This window comes from Rhea americana, unplaced genomic scaffold (genome assembly GCF_003343005.1).
Source record: "Rhea americana isolate MKP2758 unplaced genomic scaffold, rheAme1 scaffold_33, whole genome shotgun sequence".
NCBI classification, from domain to species: domain Eukaryota; kingdom Metazoa; phylum Chordata; class Aves; order Rheiformes; family Rheidae; genus Rhea; species Rhea americana.
Window position 1 is genome coordinate 5,715,074 of NW_028186457.1, and position 22,608 is coordinate 5,737,681.

A 22,608-nucleotide genomic window follows, 5' to 3' on the forward strand; every position below is an offset into this window, starting at 1 on the left:
ATAATACAACTAAGAAATAGCCATCTCTAATGTCTTTTTTTAGTTCTGAGTTGGGAAGGAAATATTCAGTGTTTAGATCCAGTACTGCTTCTGTTTGAAATCCAAGAAAGCTCTGGCACCTAATTCAATAGATCAGTCTCTGGTCCTGAGTTTAAGTGGTGGTGATGAGGGAGGAAATGTGTTACTTAGTTTTGCTGTAAAATAAACTTCTGTTCCACAAGTCCTAATACATTTTCCCTTTTCCTTCTTGCTGAGTGTTGGCACCTAAAACAAACTTTGTTATGGAAGTTACTTGCAAGAAATGTATTTTAAAGTCTCTTCCAGGTGGTGCTTTAATACATTTCATAGGAAGTTTGATATCTGCAGTGCCTTTTATCTGACCATCATAAATTTCTGGGCAATTATTATCCAATTAAGCTTCCCATCCACAGTGAAAGATGAGTTATTCCCAGAGAAGTGAAGCAGCCTGGTGAAGGTCATGTTGTAAGAGATTGGCAGACCTGGGAATAGACAGTGGATTCCTCAAATCTGCTCCARTTCCAGTACTTTCAAAATCAGGTTRCTGTTTGCTGAGTGACAARCAGTGCTGTAGAGAGGGTGCTGTAAATGTGACAGTAGATGTAATTCTCTTTAAAAGGTTGAGCGGTGCTTCCTTTCAGATTGCTTGTTTGGGAAGAACTTGAAAAAAAATAGATGCGCTGTCCAACTAAATAAATAGCTATTTTTCAGAGGTCTCTCTTCTGTTAAACCCTCCTGCAGAGGGATCTTCTAATGAGGATTTTTGAACTCTGTTGGATGGGGCGAGGTGGGCTGGAGGACTGGCTTGTGGCAAAGGAAGTCCTAATACGTACAGACAAGAAGCACCTGAATCTGACCAAGTTTTTTGGTTGATTGCTTGCTGGACCTTAAAAACATTCTGAAATCAATCTCTTAGCATGTGCTGATGTAACTTTCAAGGAAAAAAGAAGTTTAAAAGATTTGTGTGTGTGTTTGTATATTATTACTTARTTTTTCTACAGGTGGCTGTGAACTGCTGCCTCCCTTGTCCCAGCAGTAGTCTGAAATGCTGCAGTAAAGCAGGCTGTCAGTGGTCACCAAAGGCCATCTGTGGGGACTCCGAACAGCTGAGTCCTACCAGCTACTCAGACCTACCAGTTACTCAAGCTATTCTCCTAGTGCAAGTATGCTGTGAAGCTTATTTGCAAGTCTTCATACTGAAACAAACAGCGCACAGATGCAGGGATATTTACAGCMCAGGCTCAATTTGTTTAACAAATATTGACAAGAAATGCCTTGTTTGGCAGCAATATTTAGCAGGGAGTTTTGGCTTTGCTCTTCACACTCTGCTGTAGCGGACTTCTTTGCCTTCAGCTCCRAGCATTGGCAAGGCTGGCATACATGCAGAGTTGTGGTTTGTATCTCCGCTTCCCCGTGGCGATGACAACAGTCTCTCTTCTTTGTTGGCCGGGCTTTTTTTCTTTCTTGTAATTTTCCCTTTTCCCCTGAATTTTCAAGAGAAATCCAGAGCGTATTGTTCTGCTGATGGAAAGCATTATTAATTGCTGAGTCTTGTTGGTGTGTTCTGTGCTTCATGCAGCACAGGGGAGCATACAGGTTTGTGGCTGGAAGCTGGCTGCCCAAATTGCCGGCTTGCATAGAAACCACATTCCCTCTCCTCGACTCCTGTGGGGTCTGTGGTCAGAGTTGGAGGTTAGACTAGAGCTTTCAATTCCAGGTTGAGTGGCCTCAGAAAGACCAGGAAGGTTAGTCTTCCAGCATACTCTGGGAAAATAGGTGGCCTCTTGTGAGATAGAGTGGAAAAGAAGAGATTGCAGCTTAACTTTCAGCTGTGCAGCAGTGTAGCAGAGGTGCAGCAGAGTGCYTGGGCTCAGCTTTGAGTGGTGGGGCAGGGAAGTGCCAGGTCGCTGCTGTTTCCATGCAGCTAGGCTTACTTGCGCTCACGTGTTCAGCACGGCCCTGCTCCAGCACAGCGCGACACACTAAGGAACTTCTAAGGAACTTCTCCACGTGCGACGCTGCRGAGAAGTCCTTGTTCCACGGCGGAGCTGAACCAATTCGTTCAGGCAGATAAAGTGACTCCAGCTGAAGATGAATGAGCAGCACTGACATGGTTTACAGTGTTACAGTGGTCACGTTTTGCTCCTGCCTGTTGAGATAACTTCACGTTTAATTACATACAGAGCCATGCATGCTATTTCCGTTACGAATAAAATAGACACAAATGATGTGACAAAAATACATTTTATTTTAGCCTTCCCATGTTCAGGTTAGGATGTTCAGGATAGTCGCTGAGGCGACTGATACTGACTGAACAGTAGTTTRAGAGATGATAGAATATTGAATTAATAATGTCTGTTAAGGTCTGGTCTTCTGTGCAGTTTCTTCTTTTTATTGTATGGGTTTAAACAGAGCTTTCTCTTATCTTTTATTTCCCCACTATAATAAATATATAGTGCTTCAGCTCTGTATTGAGGCTGGCTGGTAGCATTGGTAGAGCACAGTGTTGCAGCTCTGTAAGTCCTCTGCATGCCCCAAAAATGTGGATCAGGCTTCTTAAAAGCAARTGTACTGGGACTTGTGTTCAGAGAGACGCTCTATTAATGAGAGCTGAGAGTCCCAGWTTTTGTACCTGGCTCTACCATTGATTCACTGTTGTTATTTTGTGCTGTTGAAAACAACGTTTATCTTTGTTTTCTAGGCAACTGGGTAAATATTGCCTGATTCATTAGTCAGAGTTTATAGAGAGTTTGGATAATTTTAAAGGSAGAAATGCTACAGCAGCACAAATAATTATTCATTTAGTGCATTCAGATGCTATTGGGATAGGCATTTAAGCAGGTAGAGGATTGGGTTACTTATGAATTATTTTTAGTAGCAGTCTGATACCACTTTTGAAAATGGAAATGCTTCATTTTCAGAGTTTACTATTTCCAAGTGAAACAGGGAATTGAAAGCTGAAGATGTCTGCAAAGAGAAGGTGTTAGCCTATGGTTTGTGTAATCTCAGAACTAAGCTGTTGTTAAATTCACTAGCATAGAATTGCAGTTGATTTTAGCAGTAACTTCTGCCTGATTGTGGAAACTGGTATTTTCATAAAAGCACCCATTTCCTTGGCTCTGGGTAATTATTCCCTGCTCAGACTTGCATGGTTCCCTTTAATGCAGGTCCCTAACAGACAAAGCTGTATGATTCCCATCTGCTGCCATAGCCAAGTGCATGTGCTTGGCTTTAGCACATCAGACTGCTAGTAAGAGAAAATGCCATCTGGCTAAAATCTCTGACTAATTTTTGCTTGGTTTTAAACCCATAAACCCACTTTTTTTCCTGCTTTCATGTCCTCTGTGTCATTCCTTTTATCCCCTTCCAGACACAGGTCTAAGAATTATTTGTAGTTGTTACAATCCTGTGACACTTACTGAAGAAAGTATCTTGCCTTTATGGTATCCCACCCAAATCAGAATTTGSCTGGTAAAGCAACTCTTTCAAGGCTATGTAGGTAAACCTCTGCTAACTCAGGAGAGTTAAATCTAATAAGTTTCCGTTTCTGGGAGTTACCCCAATTTCCACGTTTATCTGCCTTTAGATAAAATCCTGCTCCCCAAATTTGTAATGCTTTGGTATAGAAAAGCTTTACCCATACACAATCAGAAATGAATTTGGTTAATGCCTTAGAATAGGAGAGAGGGATTTTAGAAATAAGGCTGCTGGTACAGATGGCATTAAGTGTCATTTTCCTCTTTAGTTTCTACCTTCGCTCTTATAAAACCAATGAGAAATAGGATTTAAGAAAATAAGTCTGTCTTCCTTGTAGCTGAATTTAAAGCTGATGAAAAGCTTTGAAATGGCAAATAAAAATGACCAGATCTAAGGGGGAGCGAGAGAAAAGCAAGGAGGAAGAGTGTCCTTGCRTTGATGTGGTCCTTACTGCCAAGCAGACTTGCGTGTCCGAATTTCCATCCTTCGCTACAGCCACCTCGCAGGTGCCGGACAGCGGCTGTTCAGGAGATGATGACGAGTAATGCTGCGTGGCAGCGCTTCCAAGGGGACACAGGCCAGGTGTACACAAGGAGCGCTTTGCAAATGTAGTTACACTGGCAACGTGATCCTCATTTGGGTGCAATTTATATGGGCAAACTCTGCAGCATAGATTTTCAATCCCTTCCTCCTCCTGTCTCTGTTGTAAGCTATGTGGTTAATGCAAGTTCATGTTAAAGCCCTTCTATTTTACCCTAAGAGTGACCATGCAGGAGGTACTACTTTATTCTGAAATATTTTTCCCTCTTTAAACAAGTGCTTAGTGCCAGAGATAAACCCATTTGGAGTTGGATGTATTGCACTAATTCAGCAATACAGAACATTTAACTAAAAGCCCCTGTAATGCTTACATGTACAAGACTGGGTTCACGTCATAGTTTCGGCCAACCTTGTAATTCCATGACTGTTTTGCCTAGAATTGCTAATTAGCTGTGAATCTCTAATGTTACTGCTTTTCAAGCTAAAATGAATAGTAGATCAGCTAAGATTTAATCGAAAGTAGCTCAGTTTTCTTGCCTTTAATACTTTATTTAAAACATCCTCTAGCATACTTTCCAGACCCATAATAGAGCTAAAAATCATAAAAGGCATAACAAAGTGCAATATACTACAGCTTTCATATGYGTGTGGATAATGTATTCGAAAACTGTCTTCGCATAGAGTTTGGTTTAGTGTGAATTCAAAGATAAAGCATGAGCCCTCTGTGTCCCGGACTAGGACAGCGTTGCCATATCCTCCTGTGCCCTGATTACATGGGTTAGATGAGGTCTGGATCATGTCTAATGATGAAGGCTTCTTGTTTATAAAGAACATAGTTAACGCACTTTGCTTTTCTAGAAGTTCCTGCGTAGCCTTTATAACTACTTTGCATGTGTTCACTGCGTTTCTGTGCAGGAATGTGTGTTGCTGAGAGCCCCTTACTAATTTATATCTCCATGGAAAATACCATTCATTATAACTTCCAGACTTTCTGCAAGGCTGGAGCTTATGCTGTGTAATATTTTCCCTTTCTTAATAGCTTTTGTCTGATGATACCTGTGTTACTTTCTAATCTTGCATTTCTTTCTGCTTTTTGGCTCGCTTTTGCTTTTAGGAGAACTAATCTCCTGAGTTCTAATTTTGGGAAAATACTTTTCAATCTCATTCCTATAGATTCTTGAGCTCTCTAATTGACTAATGGGCAAACAATCATTTTAATTGGATGACTGGTAGTGCTGGGTTTCTGCAGCATATAGATTATGCCATTTGCAGTCCTGGCACGTTTCAGGGGAGTGTTAAAGGCTATCATAGCTTTTTGCTCTATAGGTCACAGAGGGCTTTTTTGCTGAGTTTTGAGGGGAAAAAATCAAGCCTTAAATTCAGATGGGATTGCTCTGTCATTCTGCTAATCCTAATCTTTGATTCTTTCTAGCAGTGAGTTTTTATTTTGTTGTGTTTTCTTGGTCCCCCATCCCCTAATAGAGTCAAGCTTTCAGTCCACTGCATTATTTTAGAGGCTTATTTGTGTTTTGCTATGAAAACCTGTTGCTATTGTTAGTTCTTTTATAAGTTAATCTCCACGAGGAACCTAGAATGGTGGCAAATTGTTGCTTTGTTTTTTGAAGACAATTTCTGTGTTTTGAGCTTCCTGTGTTTTACTTCCATTTCCATGTCCATCTCTCTTGGGTTCTGCCTGCAGGTTCTTAAACCYCACTCAATCAGCGTAGTATCTAAGTGCCTCTCTGCCCTGAGAGCTGTGTGTGTGCCTTCTGTTTGAGAGGATGTAAGCCATTACCATCCAGCAGCTGCTTAGCACAGCTCTTTGGAGAAGTGCTCTTGCAAGCTAGGCTGACGGTTTCTGAAGTGATTTTTTGGAGTTTTTTTTCTATTTTTTTTTCTTCTTTCTTTTCAGATCTRTCTCAAGAGAGTGATACAGAAAGGTCTAGGTTCATTACCAAATATGAGGAGCCTTATAAATGTCACATACTGTAAGCAGCAGTAGTTGTAGCAGCTGCCACCCCAAACTAGGAGGGAGGAGGAAGGATGATATGGAAGCAATGCCTGCGGTCTGAGGGGAGGAAGGTTTTGCAGCGGTTGGTTTGTTCTCTTTTGGTCAGCAAAGTACTTGAGAGCTGTAATGTAAATGGATCACGCAGTCTTTGGACAATGGGATTGATGATTGGAAGGAGTGTGGTCAGAATCCAATATTGTCCAAAACAGACAGCTAATGAGTTGCATTTTTGATTTCTAAACCTTGCAGGAGCAAATCTGACTGTGACTGACTGTTAACGACTTCCTCTTTCAGATTAGATTTGCTAATGCAAATGTGGTTTTTATTTTTATGTGGCTTGAGAAAATTTCTGGCACCCCTCTTGATTGCTGGTTTTTTGGGTCACAAGCTCAATTAGTTGTCTGGCAGGATCTCAACTCCATGCTTTCTCAGGATATTCATCAGTCTGTCATCTGGAGAGAGTCTTCTCTGGAAGATAGCCAGGGGCATTGCAAAGGCTATGCATTGGGCTGGGAAACCCTGTTTGATAAYTCAGTTCTAAGGACTAGTTCGACTTGCAGTTCTGGTTCCCTGRAGTTATAACTGGAGTTACCCTGCAACATCTTTATGATGTTTAATTGCTTTTAATCTCTTATATTATGGTGAAAAACAATGGAGGCAAAGGTGAGAGCACACTGATAATATGACGACACTCTTAACTGATACTYCCCTTTTTAGCATCGAAAGCTTTTCTCAGTATTGAGAAACAATACTGTTTTGTGTGCAGTCCTGCCACTGTTCGGCTGCATTGCTCTTCTCTCTGTGCCTGTTTTTCTTCCTTACCTGTTCAGTCTTACCCCTTCTGACTGTTCAGGACACTGACGGTGCTTTCTTGATACAACCACTGATAAAGCAGAGCCTCAGTCACRTGGCGTCTGCAGGTGCAACTAGTGTAAGTGACTGACAAAGCATCATTTATGTGAGTTGTTTGTCCCTCATTTCAAATTGAGACATTTACAGATAGAACAGAAAATCTGCTCACAGATTGTGAGATGTGTGGTTCACGTGTAGTTGTGAGATATGCTGTCAGGAAAGCAAGACGGTGTTTGTGCAGGCAGATTTACTGACCTCGTTAGTTAAATCTGTGCTGTCACAGTTTTCATTAATTGTTTCTCTTGTGCCYAGGAACATTGGGGATGTGGATGAAAAAGATGGCTAGGTCTGGCCTGCATTGCAAAGTATTAGCTCATGCCAGCACCATCTTCAGTAAGGCTGCTGCGTGGCACACGCATGTAGCGCTATAACGTCAACTGGAGACATGAACTTTTTTAAAAGGAATTTTTGCTATCTTCTGAGAGAAGATTTGACAGTCAGATCCTCCCTCCCCAGGGGCCAATATGGTTGTAGGGCTGTTCTTCCTCGCTGGTGAGAAGCCAGTTGTCAGCGTTACAAGATAAGGCAAATATTTAGAGGGATTACAGAAGCTCTTGTCTGTGCTTGGGAGAAAGGGTAATGCTCAGGATGCTCAGTCTTGTCCTGCTCGATCAGTACCTGCCAGGGCAGTCTTTGACTTGGCTCTGAGGATGGTGTTTTGCACTGTCTTTTATTCAGGATCCAGTAAAGACTGTTTTGTTTTTAGAAACCTACGTGGACTTGCTGCAGCCAAACTCCTGGACGTTATCGTTCTGTTTCTTTTATCTGGCTTTAGCCTCTGTTCTTTCTCTCTCCAAATTGCTGTGCCACACTGCTGCAGAAACTTTTCCCTTGGTAGCTTCTGCCATCAAGGACAACCATCAGTATGTCTTGCTGGTTCTCCAGTGTTTTGGCCACCAGCTGCGAGCTCCCAGGCCTGCATGGGCAGAGAATCCTGTGCCGCCCCTGAGGAGTGCCCGTGGCACATCGCTTTTGGATTCTGACTTTGCTAGTTGTGGGCCAAAGAAGGTCAGATCTCCTTAGCAAGCCCCTTGTCCTCCTCCTGCCSCAGTGACAGATGGCTGGCTTGGCAAAGTCGTTATTCATGCACGCTAATGCTGACAGGAGACTCTCTGAGGTTTGCAGGGAGCAGTGCGGAAGGGGCTTCCCACCAGCTCCCTTGTAACCCCCAGAGGACAGAAACTTGTCTCAGTAAAGCATTCTGGGATGTGGGCGCAGAGGGACAAAGTAGTCTGCAGTTTACACCCCCTTTATTGATGTTTAGACTTACTGCTTAGTTAAGTCATCTTGGATCATTTGTTTTATCATTCTTTAAGGCTGTGTTATGTGTTTGCCTCTTCAGCAAAGGAGTGTTTTGGAGCCTGGGTGGGTTTAGTGGGAAGGGGGAGGGGGAACGTGCCTGTGGGAGTGGAAGGAAGCCATGCTACCATGTGTGTGCAGACCACTGCCCTGCTCCAGGATTGCCCTTGTTACCCTGTAAATAGCTGCTGGCTAGGGCTTTTATGGTGTTGCAGATAGGCTGATGTTTTTGGATAATTCTCCATGGAGATAAAGCTGACTTATTTGTAGGACCTCCAGTAGACAAAGCTGGGGCTCTTCAGCACTAGCACAGCAGGGATCTGCGGGTGTTCAAATTGCTCTGAATGGAAATGGCAGGAGGGAGCCAAGCCCTGTTACTGGGGACATGATTACTGACCTCATCTCTCGAGCTAGCATTTCTTGAGCCTGATACCTTGGCTTTAGTTTCTTGGCCTAGGTAGTAGCGTCCTGATTTTTTGGAATGGCTTCTTCACACCCCTCACCCGTATCATCTTTATAGCAAACTCTTRCTCTGCGCCTTCAAGTGATACAATTAAATTGTGAGAGCTGGAATCCTAATTATCCACTCCCATGTGAGAGATGAAGAACACTTCAGAGAGAGGCTGTTGGCTGAGATTCAAAGGAGGTGAAACTCAGAGCAGAGATTGCATCCATATTGATATCTCCTCTTGTTGAGGATAAGAGGCATTACCAAATACTATCAGAGCTGGTTGTTCTTTGCAGGTTAGTGTTAATTTGTCTGCCTGTACATGAAAACAGAAGAAAAAGCAGAAGTCCATCATTGYCATTTCTGTACATCTCCTTCTCTGCCTTTTCAGAAGAAAAGAGTGGAGCATCTGAGTTGGACTGGCATACATAAAAATCTGCACTGATGCATGAAAAATATACTGATACATATTTAGATGTCCCCATCTCCTCTTTCATTCCTTGCATCAGTGCGTAACAGACTGAATTCCCAATGCACTGGTGCAGAGAATCTGTCCAGTAGATCGTAAGAGGCATACTGGAACAAACTGCTGCTTTCCTTACCTGCAGTAATGGATGTGCGTTCAGGCAGCTACATGGATCTCTACAAATAGAGCAGTCTTGAAAGCAGGAAAGGCTTAGGGTCTGTTTGTTTCCAATGGAACAGCTGTTCTTATCTTTCTTTTTAGTAGAAAGGCATGTGAGCAGGAAAGGAGTTGGTAGGAACTGGAATGGTAAGAGTTGCTATCTTCTCACCTATGTCTGGTTTGAGTAGTAATATTTTGWAGCCTTTTTCAACTGTAACCCTTGCAAAACATTCCTAGCCTCAGGATCTTTAAATGACAAAGGAAAAATTCCCCTTTTCYCTCATATGGTTTGAAATTTCACAGAATTGGTGGCAGATCTGGCAACAGACTTGTCCTAATGCAGATTTCAGTCCACTAGTTATTGGCCCCAGAAAAAAGCTCCAAGAAAAAGAAATCTGTCTTCTCATCACAGGGTCAGACAGACCCTGTCAACAGAGGTAGCACTGTTGTACTTGTTCATGTGGATCAGTTTCTAACATTTTTCTTGTCAAGGCTGAAATAGCCACAAAGATAGGTCAGTTTAGACAAATGCATGACCAGAATAGGAAACATTTGGRAGTGTCTAGAGTAGCGTTTACAAATGGTGGCTGTGGTGTCAACAGACTTCAGCTGGCTGCCAAACAGTTAACTCCAGCAGTGTCCTAAACTGTTTTTCATGTCCCTGGATTTGTGCGTCTGGGATAAGATGAGGAGGTAGTGTGATAAAACTGATGCTTTCTCTGAGATTCAGTGACCTTCCAGTCCCTTAGATTTAGCCCACTGGACAGTTGGAAGACTGCAGATAAGAGAAGACTGGATGTAGTGGCATCTGGGTTTTATTACAGGCTTTCTGTACAAACTGCGTGTTGCAAACCAACTTCTGYAGAAGTCTAAATCAAGGCTATTCTCCTTCTATCCTAGTTTGGTTGCGGGGAGGTTGTTTGTGCTGTTCATTGGAGCTGACATGTTTTAGCTTCATCTTGCACTGCAGCATGGAGAAAAGAAAGATGCAGCAGACAGTAGGAAATTCTGTCCTTACCTAAATCCCCAGCCTCTTAGGGAAGCAAAGCATGTATGGGTTACAGTGACTGGCCTTGGCTATACTCTGAAAGTGCAGAACACGCATTGAGTAAGACTCCTTAGTTAAACATGCTTCTGTACTGTTGAGACTGCAGGTGCTCCTTACTGGTGAAGTAGTTGCATGCTTTATTAACTCCTTAAAATGCTAATTTTAGTCTTCAGTGTACCATTCTGATCTTGATGTTTGTGCCCATAGTCCCCCTCTTCATTTCCATCTACAATAAGTATTTAGGAAATATCCCCACAAAGGCACTCTCTCCTCTGCAACACATTACTAACTTGCTGTTTGTTGTTYCTCGCATTTGCAGAAAGGCAGCTGGAGAACATTGGGAGAGTTAGCTACCAGCATGTAATTTGTTGGGGCCCTTGCAACCCTTGTATCTCAGCTTTCTAAAGTGTCTCTAATCAGTTTAAACTTGATGGGTTTTCAGTGTTTTCATTTTCTAAATTGATTTATCTGTGTAAAAGGTACAAGTTGTCCTCTGCTGAAAACAAGTTTCCAAGCTTTTTAATCTTGCTGTTTGTCAAAGCAAAGAATAGACTTGCCAATATGAATYTTCCTCTTTTTCCTAGTAGTTTCACTGTTTCACTCATCTCATTTTGGTCTTTGACTTCCTTCGTATTTGCTTCAGTAGGAAGGATCCATATAGCTTCACTTCTATCTCATTTAGGACAGCAGTTAGGTCTCCTAGACCTTTATCCTACCCATTTAAAGTCTCCTATGGCCCTTCTCTCTTCTTTTCCTTAGTTAAATTTGGATTGTACTGGAAGCAGTTCACTCCAGTTTACAAATCACCTTCAGTAGGGTCTGCTCCCTGCCTGTTACTTGCCTCCTTTTCCAGGAGCTATAATGGGAATGGGTGTTTCCTCTTCCTCTTCAGAGGTGGCTGCAGAGTGCCTCCTTCATACCTAGAGTGAATGGGATGACTGGCCCGCCCAAAGCTTGAATAGGTTTTTATTTTCTGTGGCACCTGTTTAAAGCTAGCCACTCTGCATCTGAAAACTGTGGGCTTGGAGAGATCGTGAAGATTGTTGTTGTTGTTGTAGAGTTCTCTTCTACAAGCTACAGAAGCTGACCTGCTCTTYTTCTTTGAATCTTCGAGTCTTTTCACAAACAGCTGCCCCCCTTCCATTGGTAACAATGTCGTCTTGAAAACTTGACTTCTGAATTTTCTATTGATCTTGTAGGTGCAAAATCTACTGAAGTAATCAGACATCCTTTTCCACTGAGTAGGGCTTGGTTTTGGAATATGCCCATGAACTTATTTTAACATAGTTCACCTTGTCCTGACCAAACAGTCTGTGAATTTAAATTGGCTAATGCAGATTTCCACAGTGTTTGTCCCACAAAGCTAAAGAGTTCCTAAATACCATTAGCTGCAAATACATCGCTGGTGAAGAAGCAAAGTAATAAATTTTCACTACTGAATACGTTTGGTTTCTTTTTTGTAACCATTTTTCTTCCAATATGTGTTTTTTGCAGTGATACTGAAAGCCGRAAATTATGCAAGAAGATGAAAGTAGATCCTAATTCAAAGGAGAAAGGAGTGGAATTACTCCATTATAAGTGAGTGCTGGGCTGGGATTTGTAGCTYCTAATTGTTGATGCTTTTGTTAGGACCATTTGTTCTCCTTGCAGCTCCCTTCTGCTGCAGCATGAGGACTTGATTTTTGCTGTACCCTTTGACGTTTGAAATTGGTTGTTGTTGCTTCAATTTGTAAGCATGTGTTACTGCAGAAGTTGAGATAAATTTATTCTGTTGTTGAATACAGTACACTAAAAGCATGAGCTAAGCTTAGGAGAGATGTGTAATGGACTAGAACTACCCAACAGAAAGGACTGAGTCCTGAGATTTCAGCGCTCTTGTTTGCTCTAGCACTCGCTTGCTGGCCTGTGCCTTGGGCAAGTTGCTTCAATTCTGTGTGCCTCCTTTCCTGACCTGAGACAGTACTTCTTGCAAAGTACTTGTAGAAAGGCAAGTAAAATGAGAGAGTAAGAGTTTTTCTTCCTGGAAATAATAGGAGTAAGATATACCAAGCAGCTGCATCGCTGAAGATCATGCTCTTAGGAGATGTTAAAGCTTCAAAGAAGAAATTTAGAGACCTGTTTGCTTTACGCTTGTTTTTTCACCCTCATTTTTTCCTCACTTTTTTTCCTTAGATTGCTGCACAATGAATTCTGTTTAGTTCTGTGGCTTTGGCAGGACAATTTTATTCTAGTTAGTGAGATAACCTGGGGGAACAGCTGTATGATTTCTTGYAATGCTATTATAAGTTAACACTATTCCCCACTCCTTATTCAACAGGGACGGTGCATTTCATACTGAGTATAACAGAGCTGTCACATTGAAGGTAAATTTAAATATTTGATTATTATCTCTTGTTCTGTGCTGGATATGGGGGAGACATTTGTGGGTTAAAAAAGGGTGTTGGTACCTTGTTTCATAAAGGCAGGAGGGGAGGGGATTAAGCATTATAAACAGCTGTCAGAATGACATAGAGATCTTTGTATCTTTATGCATCTGCCAACCACAGATCCAAGAAAGCTGAGTTTTTAAGTATTATTAACAACATTGAATCTGTGTTAAACTAATGTAATGTGTGAGTTGACTTGTGGGCTGGTAATGAATAGGGATTTTTTTGTTTGTTTTGATTGCAATATGCTGTTTATGGCACTGTAACTGAAAGTATTAGCTGGACTGCATTTTGATAAGGGAGTTTTCTGGGTTTTTTAGGTCTTACAAACTTTAAAAAGAGTCGAGTGGCCTTATTTTGATCTGATTATGGAGCGTAGATTCCTCTGGATATGCCCTGAGTGCAGCAAGTATAAAATGACCTTCCTTCTCCTTAAAGCTTTGACATAAGGCAACAGGAAGCAGCATTCTGTGAGGGCAAGAGAAAGAAAAAGATGTGAAACTTGAAACGAATGTGTAGATTTTAATGATTGCGTAAACAACAGACTAAAAGCACAATAAACAAGCAGAAAGTATATGGCCTTCCTGTATGAGGCACTGGCAAAGTGCTGTGATTATCCTTGCATGAACCTGCAGCCCTATGCTGACCTGGCTTGCAGAAACATTTTCTGCTCAGCTCTGATGCAGAGTTCRCATTTGTCTTCCTCCTCCCTCTCGAACAAACCTGGCATTTGCACCATCCTTGGTGTTGTGGAGGCCTGACGAAGTTAACCCAGGCTGACATAACTACATTCACTTCTCTTTTTTTTGATTTGTTCTAAGGTTTGAACTGGGATGAAGGAAGAGCTGTGTAAGGTGCTGCATGAATCTAAGTCTTTCAGAGTGGCTGCTCCTAAGCATGCTCTTGGTACTTTTCAAAATAGTTGTYGGGTAGGTGTGTGTCCAGGGGAGCTGTCTCAGAAATGCACAGCGGCTGTGTCAGCTATTGAGCCTGTATTTGGCATCATTACGCAGGCTTCAGGGAGCACGGATGAGGTTGGGAGAACAGAACTRCCTCTCTTTCTATCTCCTGCAGTAGAAATCTTGCTTGGGACAAAGAAGGGCAATGTTAGATACTCAGCCTAGTCAGCAAATTTCTGAGGCTCCTTGTGTAGTTAATGARGAGATGAAATTAATAAACTTCCTCTTGGTGAGTGATGGAGCAAGAGAGACTTGTTAGTTGCCTAAATTTGGGTGGTTTGAATGCTTCTTGAAACCTCCTTCCTGCCCTCTGTAAAGCACTGCAACCAGGAATTAGTGCTGTGATTCTTTATGACAGATTGGATCAACTGGAAGGTACCTGCAGAGCCCCACGTAGTGATTTGGCCAAGATGCAATCGTAGCAAAACAGGAATCATGTCACTTACTCTTTTAGTTGCTGTTTTATGGTGAGCATTTTCCCTTCCCCATGTGTCCTGATGCATGTTTCCTGCCTGCTGACAAAACTAAGCAGTTCTAGGGTGAGCCCCTGGACAAGGAGGCGTGATTCCAGTGCGGGTGGAAGAGGGGTTTTGAAGCTCCCTCCCTCTGCATGCATGCACACTCCGGGAGCTCTATTCTTTTGTAATTTAACTGTCTCCTGTGAAACCAGCCCCCAGTAATTTACAGATTGCATAGTGGCATCTGAACTTGGCACTGGTTGTTGAACTCCTTTGATTGTGTACTTGTTCTGCTGCTCACAACTTTCTGAATATTATCTTTATTTCTGCCTTTGTACTATTTCCTCCCCTTGTCATGGGTGAAAAGCAGTGACATTTCTCACATGCCCTCAGCTACGTTTGCTAAGAATCTCCCAGTACATTACATACAGTGAGCAGCAGAGCAACACAGTTGCGGAGAGTGTCATGCCCTTTTTATGGACAGGTGGAAAGACTGAAGAACAGGGAGATCAAAGGATTTGTTTCACATTGTTCAGCAAGGCCGTGGCAAGAAAACTCGATCTTCTGTGGCATCCAGTAGACATATTAACTAGCAGGATGTTTTGGAGGATAATAGATGCAGTTTGAAGAGAGAGTGCTTCAACTCTAAAAGGGTTCTTCTGAAGTAATCAGCAGTTGCAGAGATTTGGCTGATCCAGCTGATAATGTACTTGGATTTTGAGAAAAGCTTTTCATTTCTTAAACTAAATCCTTATGTAATTAGCAGAGATCACCTTGTAGGTTAGCTGTTAAAAAGATGAGCAATAAGGACTAGCTCAGTATTCACAGTGGGGGGAATTTAGTAGTYGGAATCTCCTGCTATGAAAACTTTGTTAGAATCTGAGCTGTTTGGGATATCTGAAAAAGGAGGTGAACAGCAAGATGGCAGAGTTTAAAGCAAAATTACCAGAAATAGTTTTTTTTAAAAAAATCCTTCTGCAAAAAGTTGGGAAGGTTCCCATGATACTGAGTAGTGTGTCAATATGAAAGTAGTAACCTGCAGGATAATGAACATGAGGGGAGAAAGGGAAGAAACTCCCCTGATGCTGGAGTAATAGCATAGTGTTGTCATGGGTTTTGAGTTACCAGCCAGAACAGTGGTTGCTCTGAAAACCTTGGCCCTGTGCTTAGCCATAGTTAAAGAGGCAAATGAACAGAAAAGACACAGAAAATAGAACAGGAAAATGYTATTACATTATCTGAATCCATTGGCTTCTTTCATATTGTACGTTGTGTATGATGCTGGTTGCCCTGTCTATTCTAAAGGCAGAGAAGCACTTTAGAAAGACAGTAAGGATGGTTAAAGATATGGTTGGTTTAATATTTGCATGAGAATTTGAGTTTAGAAAAAGGACAACTAAAGGGAATTATGATAGATCTTTGTACAGTGGTGAGTAGTGTCAAAAAGGAAATGATTACCTGTTTTTTCTCAAAATGTGGGGACAAACGGGGCATTTGGGGGTAGCTTATTTGAAACATATACTTTTTACATGGTGGAATTTCTTTGTGGAGCTCATTACCACATGTTGCAGAATCTGAAAATCTAAAGATCTTAAAAGCAGGATTAGATAATCATAAGGAATAAGTGTGTTAGCAAGCATGGTGGTCCAAATACAACAGTAGATGCAGAGTCCATAAATTTACTTACAGATTGCTAGAAATTGAGGACATATACCAGTATATGCTGTRTAAGAATGATCCTAGTGTAGTTTTTCCCCAGGTATCTGCAGCCAGCTGCTGTTGGAGACCTAAGTTTAGATTGGGTCTCAACAGGTATGTCTGTTCTCGTGTTGTTGTATATGCATTGCTTCCTAATCTTCCATACTTCTAGAAGGCCAGTATCTAGGTTGTCTTTTATACAAGATGAAGTCTTTCCTAGAGGGTACGGTACAGGGAAAGTTTTCTCTCCTAAAATGGAGAAAACTTACTAAAATATAAATCTGCTTAGTACTAGTAAAGAGAATAGACAAACCCGATAATGTAGTCCAGCTCTAAACTCTGAATCCTTTTCAAATTTGCTCTTATAGGTTGCTCTTTAAAACTGAGAGATGTGTGAGAGAATGAAATCAAGAAGTCTGTTCTTAGCATCCCTATGGTATTATACTTTGTCAGAGTGAGAAATATAGGCATGTATATTTGTCCCCCTCCTCTCTGATCAACACCCAGGTCATATATAATAGCAAGCTGCATTGCTGTTAAGACTTGCTTGGTTTTTGCAGAGTAGACTGGGCAAAGACACGTCCCTGGGTTCTGCTGAATTGGTGTTTAAAGTTCAAAGCCGTTGTGTGGGTTCAAGCAGAGAGTTGAAGCTCAGCATGGTTCGTTGGTCCCCTTGGGTCAAAGAGGGTCTTAACTACATTGTGGCCCAGCAGAAGTGTAGCCAATTCCCCAATATGGGAGTTGCTGTGCTGTGGACTGGACCTTGCCCTGAACTCTACCCTGGTAGCCTGGGGACTGTTGATTTTCTGTGATTAGAAATGTGGTTTGTGTGTGTGTGGGGGGGTGTTTTTCCCTTTTTAAAGACACAGATGAAATGCTAGCTTTTCACAGAGCAGAGTAATGAACGTGAGGCAATATACTCCCTATCCTTGCCAGAAGACATTACATGTCTAATTTTTTTCCTCTTGGCTGAGAGTGAGAGGCTGGATGAATTAAATCTCTTTAATCCCCTATCCTTTAACCGCATCTGTTTCTATGTGACTGAACTTGGCACATAAGAATTCTTGAAACTGGCAGAGTTGATCACACTCATTAGCTGTTAAAATGTTGACCCCTCTCTCTTTCCCCCTCTGTGTATAGTTGAGATCTGTATGGACTGAGAGTGAGCAGAACTTAGTCTACATTTAAGAATGATCTCCTCTGTTTTGTCCTCTTCTCTTCTTTCACCATATATTAGTATGTCTTCTTCCAGCATTGGATGGGATGTTAATGCCTATAGTTTCAGTGCTTTTTACAGCTATAACTCGATTTTTTTCTAACTAGCTCCTTTCTCTGTTAATGCTACGTTAAAATAAATGTCTTCTCTTCAAAGTGTCTGCWGTCCCAACACCACCAAACTCACCCTCTTAGTTCTTCTCACTGGGTACATTAAGTGCTTTGCTTGCTGTCTGGTGACTAATATATGTTGCCTCTTGCGATAAGACAAATCTCTTCAGTATTAGCTGAGCAAGTAGACAGAAACATTAATGCAGTAAATGAATCCTACCATAAGCTCTGAATCCTCCCAGGTCTTGCAAAACCAATTGAGGTGCAGGAAAATGAGCTGACTGTTGATAAGCTGTTGGGAAGTTGTATCAGAGCAGCATGACCAAAGGCGGAGAGCTGGCAGAAATATCTCTGAGACTGGTGGTGTGTGTCACCAGGTGCRCTGCTGACCTGCTCTGAGAAGGGGAATGCAAACGTGGGCTTTAAGATGAACGCTCTTGATGTGTGTTAGTATAAATGCAACTGTGCTTTTCAGACATGAGCTGCTTTGTCAGAATATCTCATGGGCTGAAAAAGGCTTCAGTGAATGGCACAACATATCYCTCTTTGCTCTAGTTTCAAGTTCGTTCATTGCTGTTGCAGTTTTGTCCCCCTACCCTTACAGTGGAGGAAGCTGCTGAAGCACTTCTCTACGTTCCTGGAGTGGCAGAGAGATCTTACCTGGGACTTGATGTGTACTGGGTCCTACAGACAATGCCACAGAGAAAGAGATGGGGTCAGACTAAGCAGTGAATGAACCTAGAAATCTGAGTTTCTTGCTTCCTAGAGCACAGATATCTACAGATATCAGTGACTGAGCCTGCAGCTCACATGTGCATGTGGAGAAATGCTACTCAGTGGAACCCATGGAGGGAACATCATCGAGTTCAGAGGGCTGGAATTTCCCTCAGACTCAGTCTGAAATCAGAATCACTCGAGAGGATTTCTTTATSATAAAGAGACTGTCTGTGATCTGCCAAAATAGAGACGGTTGGTTGTGTGTCATTTGGGAAGAGTAGTTGTAAAGTATGCATATGCCTGTACTCTACTTGTGGAATATGGGAGCTTCAGAAACAYAGGGTCTTGTATTTCCCACTTCTCTTGTCACGTTTCCTTGTTATACTCCTACGTAAAAATCCACTGAGGTCAATATCTAGGTAAATGGGTTATAGAGGGAGCTGTTAGTGGATTACTTTTCTTTTGACCAAACAAGCAGTGTGATCTCTAAGTTTGGATTTCATTGTTACTCACTGTGAGCAAAAGCAACGTGCCCTCCGGCTAGTCCTGTTCAAATTCAAAGGTTACTTGGGAACTGTGAAGRGTATAGGAACCTGACATCTACATAGAAAGAAATACTTCCTCCTAAGCCACAAAGTGGCTGTGGAAGTATTACAGCTCTGATACAATTGAAAGAGCCATYTTGTAATCTGAAGGATTACTGAAGCTGCTGTCTCTGTGCTGGTCTCCATGTTGCGCTCCCCAATTTTAGAGTGGAAATCGGCTCTGGTGAGGTGAGATACCAGTTGTGAGGAAGGCATACCCCAGGCTATCACTCTGTTCAGCAACAAGTAGTCTGTGTTCATTTCCAATATAGCAGATAAGTGTAAGAGCGAAATAGCAAAGATACTAATTGGAAGGAGTCCTGGCTATTGTTCCCATGACAGGATGGATTTGGGGTGAAAGGTGGCTCATGGTTTTCATTCAGTGTGCTTTAAAAACTGTTCTTTCCATTCATTACAGTCCATGGTGGCCTTTCTCAAAGATCCTGAAGGTGCTCCATTGTGGGAGGAGGATCCCGAAGCCAAAGATGTTGTGCATGTTGACAGTGAAAAGGTACATCAGAGGAGAGAAATTCAGTATGTGAAGTGTAAGGGGTGTGTGTTTTTATGTGAACACCTAATGAAGCACCATTGTTTCCTTTGGAATGGAAATTTAAAGCAAACTGTTTTAAGTCACTTGACCAAATTTGTGGACTATGATAATACAGAGCAAAGTCTCCTACTTCCTTCCTTACCCCTATGTGTGGTCATGGTGTAGCTGGCAGAATAACACAGCAAGTACCAAAGCATCACAGATGCTGTGGCAGAAGAGGCCCATGTGTCTCAGGAAAGTGTAGCAGCTAATAGGAAGATGGGAGCAAACTGGAGGCAAAATATTAGTCTTACAGCTACAGGTTGTCATTAAACCTTAGGTTTCCTTATGTGCCTGAGGTTATCTCAGGAAGTGTGGAGCAGGTAGGAACAGAATCTAGGTCTTGAGTGATTTAACTATCTACGGAAATTTTCTGCTCAGCGTTAATTGAGAAAGCAGCGARTAAGATAAAATTGCCTTAAAAAACCAATGCCATCATAGAGCTGACCATTTCTTTCTCTTTAATAATCATCTTGATATTTTGTATCAGTTTTCTGATCTATTGATTTTTAAAAAATCTTTAATTGACTTCAGCTGGTATTTCATAAAGGGCCTTTGCAATTTTCTAGCTTTCATTTTTGATATTAGGAACAGTTATTTTGACATTCAGTTTTTGTAGAAAGATTAATTTTTAATGTTCGCCTTTCGTACTCTTGTTATTAGCCTTCCAAGGGTTGTTTTCAATTTATAAACTTCATCTGGTTTCTCTACCATGCTGGTACTGAAAAATCTATTCTCATGGCTTCTCATAGCCCTGACAAGGTTTCATAGTGTGGAAGCTGAACTTATTTTACCTATTATTAAGTTTGACTTTATGAATTAGTGTACTTCCCCCCACAATGGAATCGGAAGGGAAGTGTTTGTAGTCAAAGATTCTTTGATGAGAATTGGCAGAGTAATACAACTYCTGGATCTCAACACCAAAGATGCTGGTCTGGGATATTTAGCAAATATTTAAATCTATAATAAATTGTGCTTGCTTTTTCCCAGTTAAAATTGATCRAGGAGAAGTAACACAGATCTTATCTCTTAGGAAAGATGACCCCTCTTCCCTCGCCCAACTAAATGAACCTATGTGCTACTGATAGATATAGTTACCTTTTAAAATTTTAATACAAGCAATAAGAAGAGATGTTCTTGTGTATATATCTGTTTTTATTGATAACTTATCTTTGGTTCATTCATTAGGAACTGAGAAGGCTTCTGAAGAAGGAAGACAAACCTCTTCTGATGATGTTCTATGCCCCGTGTAAGTAGTCCAGCAACATCCTCTCCCATCTTCCTGTCTCCACTGAGAGATATCTGTGTCGGGCTGGTAACCTCATGTATGCTTCCTTCATTATTGCTATCCTATCTCATCTTTATCATTCAATTCTTTGTGTTGTTCTGCCCATTTGTCTTCAGTTTCTTGTAGCTGTCCATCTCTTGCTTTCTAGACTGTCAGTATTTTCTCCCATTATCCCAATCTTGCTTCTTTCTCTTGTGATGATAACTCTCAGTCATTGTTTTTTCAAGCTGCCACTTTATTTTTTGTGTGTGTGTGTGTGTGTGTGTGTGTGTGTGTGTGTGTCCTTTGTCCTTTTTAAATATGCGTTGTACTATAAACTATTGTGAAATAAGGTATACTGAGCACATAAATGTTAAAAGGTCTGTCTGGCCCTCTGGCCAGTATGAAACTATGAGCATGTGCCTTTTGCAGTTTGGATCATAGTATACAATAAGCTGATTCCACACAAACAAAAAATCTCCAGAGAAGATCATGGCTCTGAAAGAAGCTGTATGTGTCCTGCCCAATTGCAGGCAGAGGAAGCAATGCACTGGTCAGGAGGAAGARACTCTCCTGCTCCATTCAGGAGGCAATATGGAGGCTCCTTTCCCAGTTGGCAGGAATATCTCAAGCAAGCAGAGTTTCATCAGAGCAGGGTTGAAAGAACACATTGGAGCTGTTCTRTTTCTTTTGTTGCCTTTACCTTGCATTGCTGTTATCTTACCACTGCATTGGCCACTTATTTCTGCATTTTGCAAATTTCTAATTGCTTTTTTTTGTATTTCTTTGTGACTGGCAACCAAGAGGCTTTCCAGCTCTTTAAAACTGAGTATTATTGCACTAGAGTTGTTCTTTAGCTGGAAAGCAGAGGAGCCAGGAGAAAGGGATAAATGTGTGACCTGAGCTAGAAATGCCTCTCAGCTCTGCCCTGATAGCAAAATTGATGTTAGACATCATTGGCAATTTGCTAGTTATTTCTCTTATAAAATGAGTGTCCCATCACAGTATTTTCTGGTGTTACTCAGTGAATTTTTTCTGCAATTATTGCCAGTATACCCCTTTTAGTCTCATCGGAGTATTGCCAAGATGGCCAGAAGTGCCCAAGATTTAGYTGATGAGAGAAAAGAGAATGTCTTTTTCTTCAACTAAATTTGTTGCAGCTCTCTGCCTTCAAACTCTGCAGCTGCAGCATGGTCCTATGTGGACTAGCACAGTGCGCTGTAACTCCCAGTCACTGCTGCCACCTTAGCATCAGCAGGAGATGATACTCCTGCTCTGCCCATAGATCATCCCTTTAGGGAGAGTTCCAGCCCAGAATGCTCTCAGTTTACCCACATCCTGAAAAATTGTTTTCTACAACTAAGTCTCTTCTTGAAATGTGCCTTATCTAACCCTTCATTCTCTTTGAACCATTCCTCCAGAAACCCTCTTTCCAGTTCCTCTTCTTTTGAAGTGATACAATACCTGCTAGTCTTTAGTGCTGTAATGCTTCTGCTGCTTTATAAACTGCTATGAAGGAAGCCTACTTGTAAGGCTTTTTCCCTGTCTAATTTCACAGTTCTTCACTCCCTCGTATTTTATTTAACACGCAAGACTCTCTGACTTGGTTCTTGTCCAATTTTTCTTTTCTTGCTTCTGTTCCACTTACTCAAGACAAAAGACATCTAGCATTAAAAGACTGACTTTGGTAAGCTGAGGTTATCGGTTACTGTCTTGTGGTACAGGTGTAACCTGTCATAGTAGGGAGTAGCAAATTAGGGCTGGTCACTAAAGGGATTCCTGCTCTGCTTGTTACTTTAATGGGTGRGTCAGGGAGATCTTTGGCAGAGAGGACATCGGAGTCTTTGTCTAGGAGGATATGGGCAGGACAGCTGCACTATTTCTCAACTTTGTTGGAAGCAAGAGGTTTTAGATTCATTGTGGCAGATTCATAGGAAGTGGGCTTTTTCATTATGTACAAGTGCAGAGGGAGGTGRAAGTGACTGCAAACTTAAATGTCATGTATTTAATATTTCAGGAATGCTTGATCTGGGTGAAACTACCAAGATCAAAGGCATACTTTCCTTAGAAGATATTACCTGACCATTTTTAAGACCATTCACTGTACTTTTTGGCCTATATTATAAAGTTAGACAGCACTAAATATGAAAAATAAGGTATTCTTGCAGGCATTCAGATTTATATTTGTAGTGTAACTCTCTCAAAG

At 41.6% G+C, this 22,608-nt stretch overlaps 1 protein-coding gene across 1 annotated transcript in view; it reads left to right on the forward strand.

Moving 5' to 3' along the window:
- PDIA5 (protein disulfide isomerase family A member 5) overlaps positions 1-22,608 on the forward strand; it is a 113,551-nt gene that overhangs the window by 31,169 nt on the left and 59,774 nt on the right. The window contains exons 5-8 of the mRNA XM_085311057.1: positions 11,873-11,956; positions 12,696-12,741; positions 18,965-19,057; positions 20,324-20,384. Coding sequence (XP_085167183.1) covers positions 11,873-11,956; positions 12,696-12,741; positions 18,965-19,057; positions 20,324-20,384 — 284 coding nt within the window. The remainder of the gene's footprint in view (positions 1-11,872; positions 11,957-12,695; positions 12,742-18,964; positions 19,058-20,323; positions 20,385-22,608) is intronic.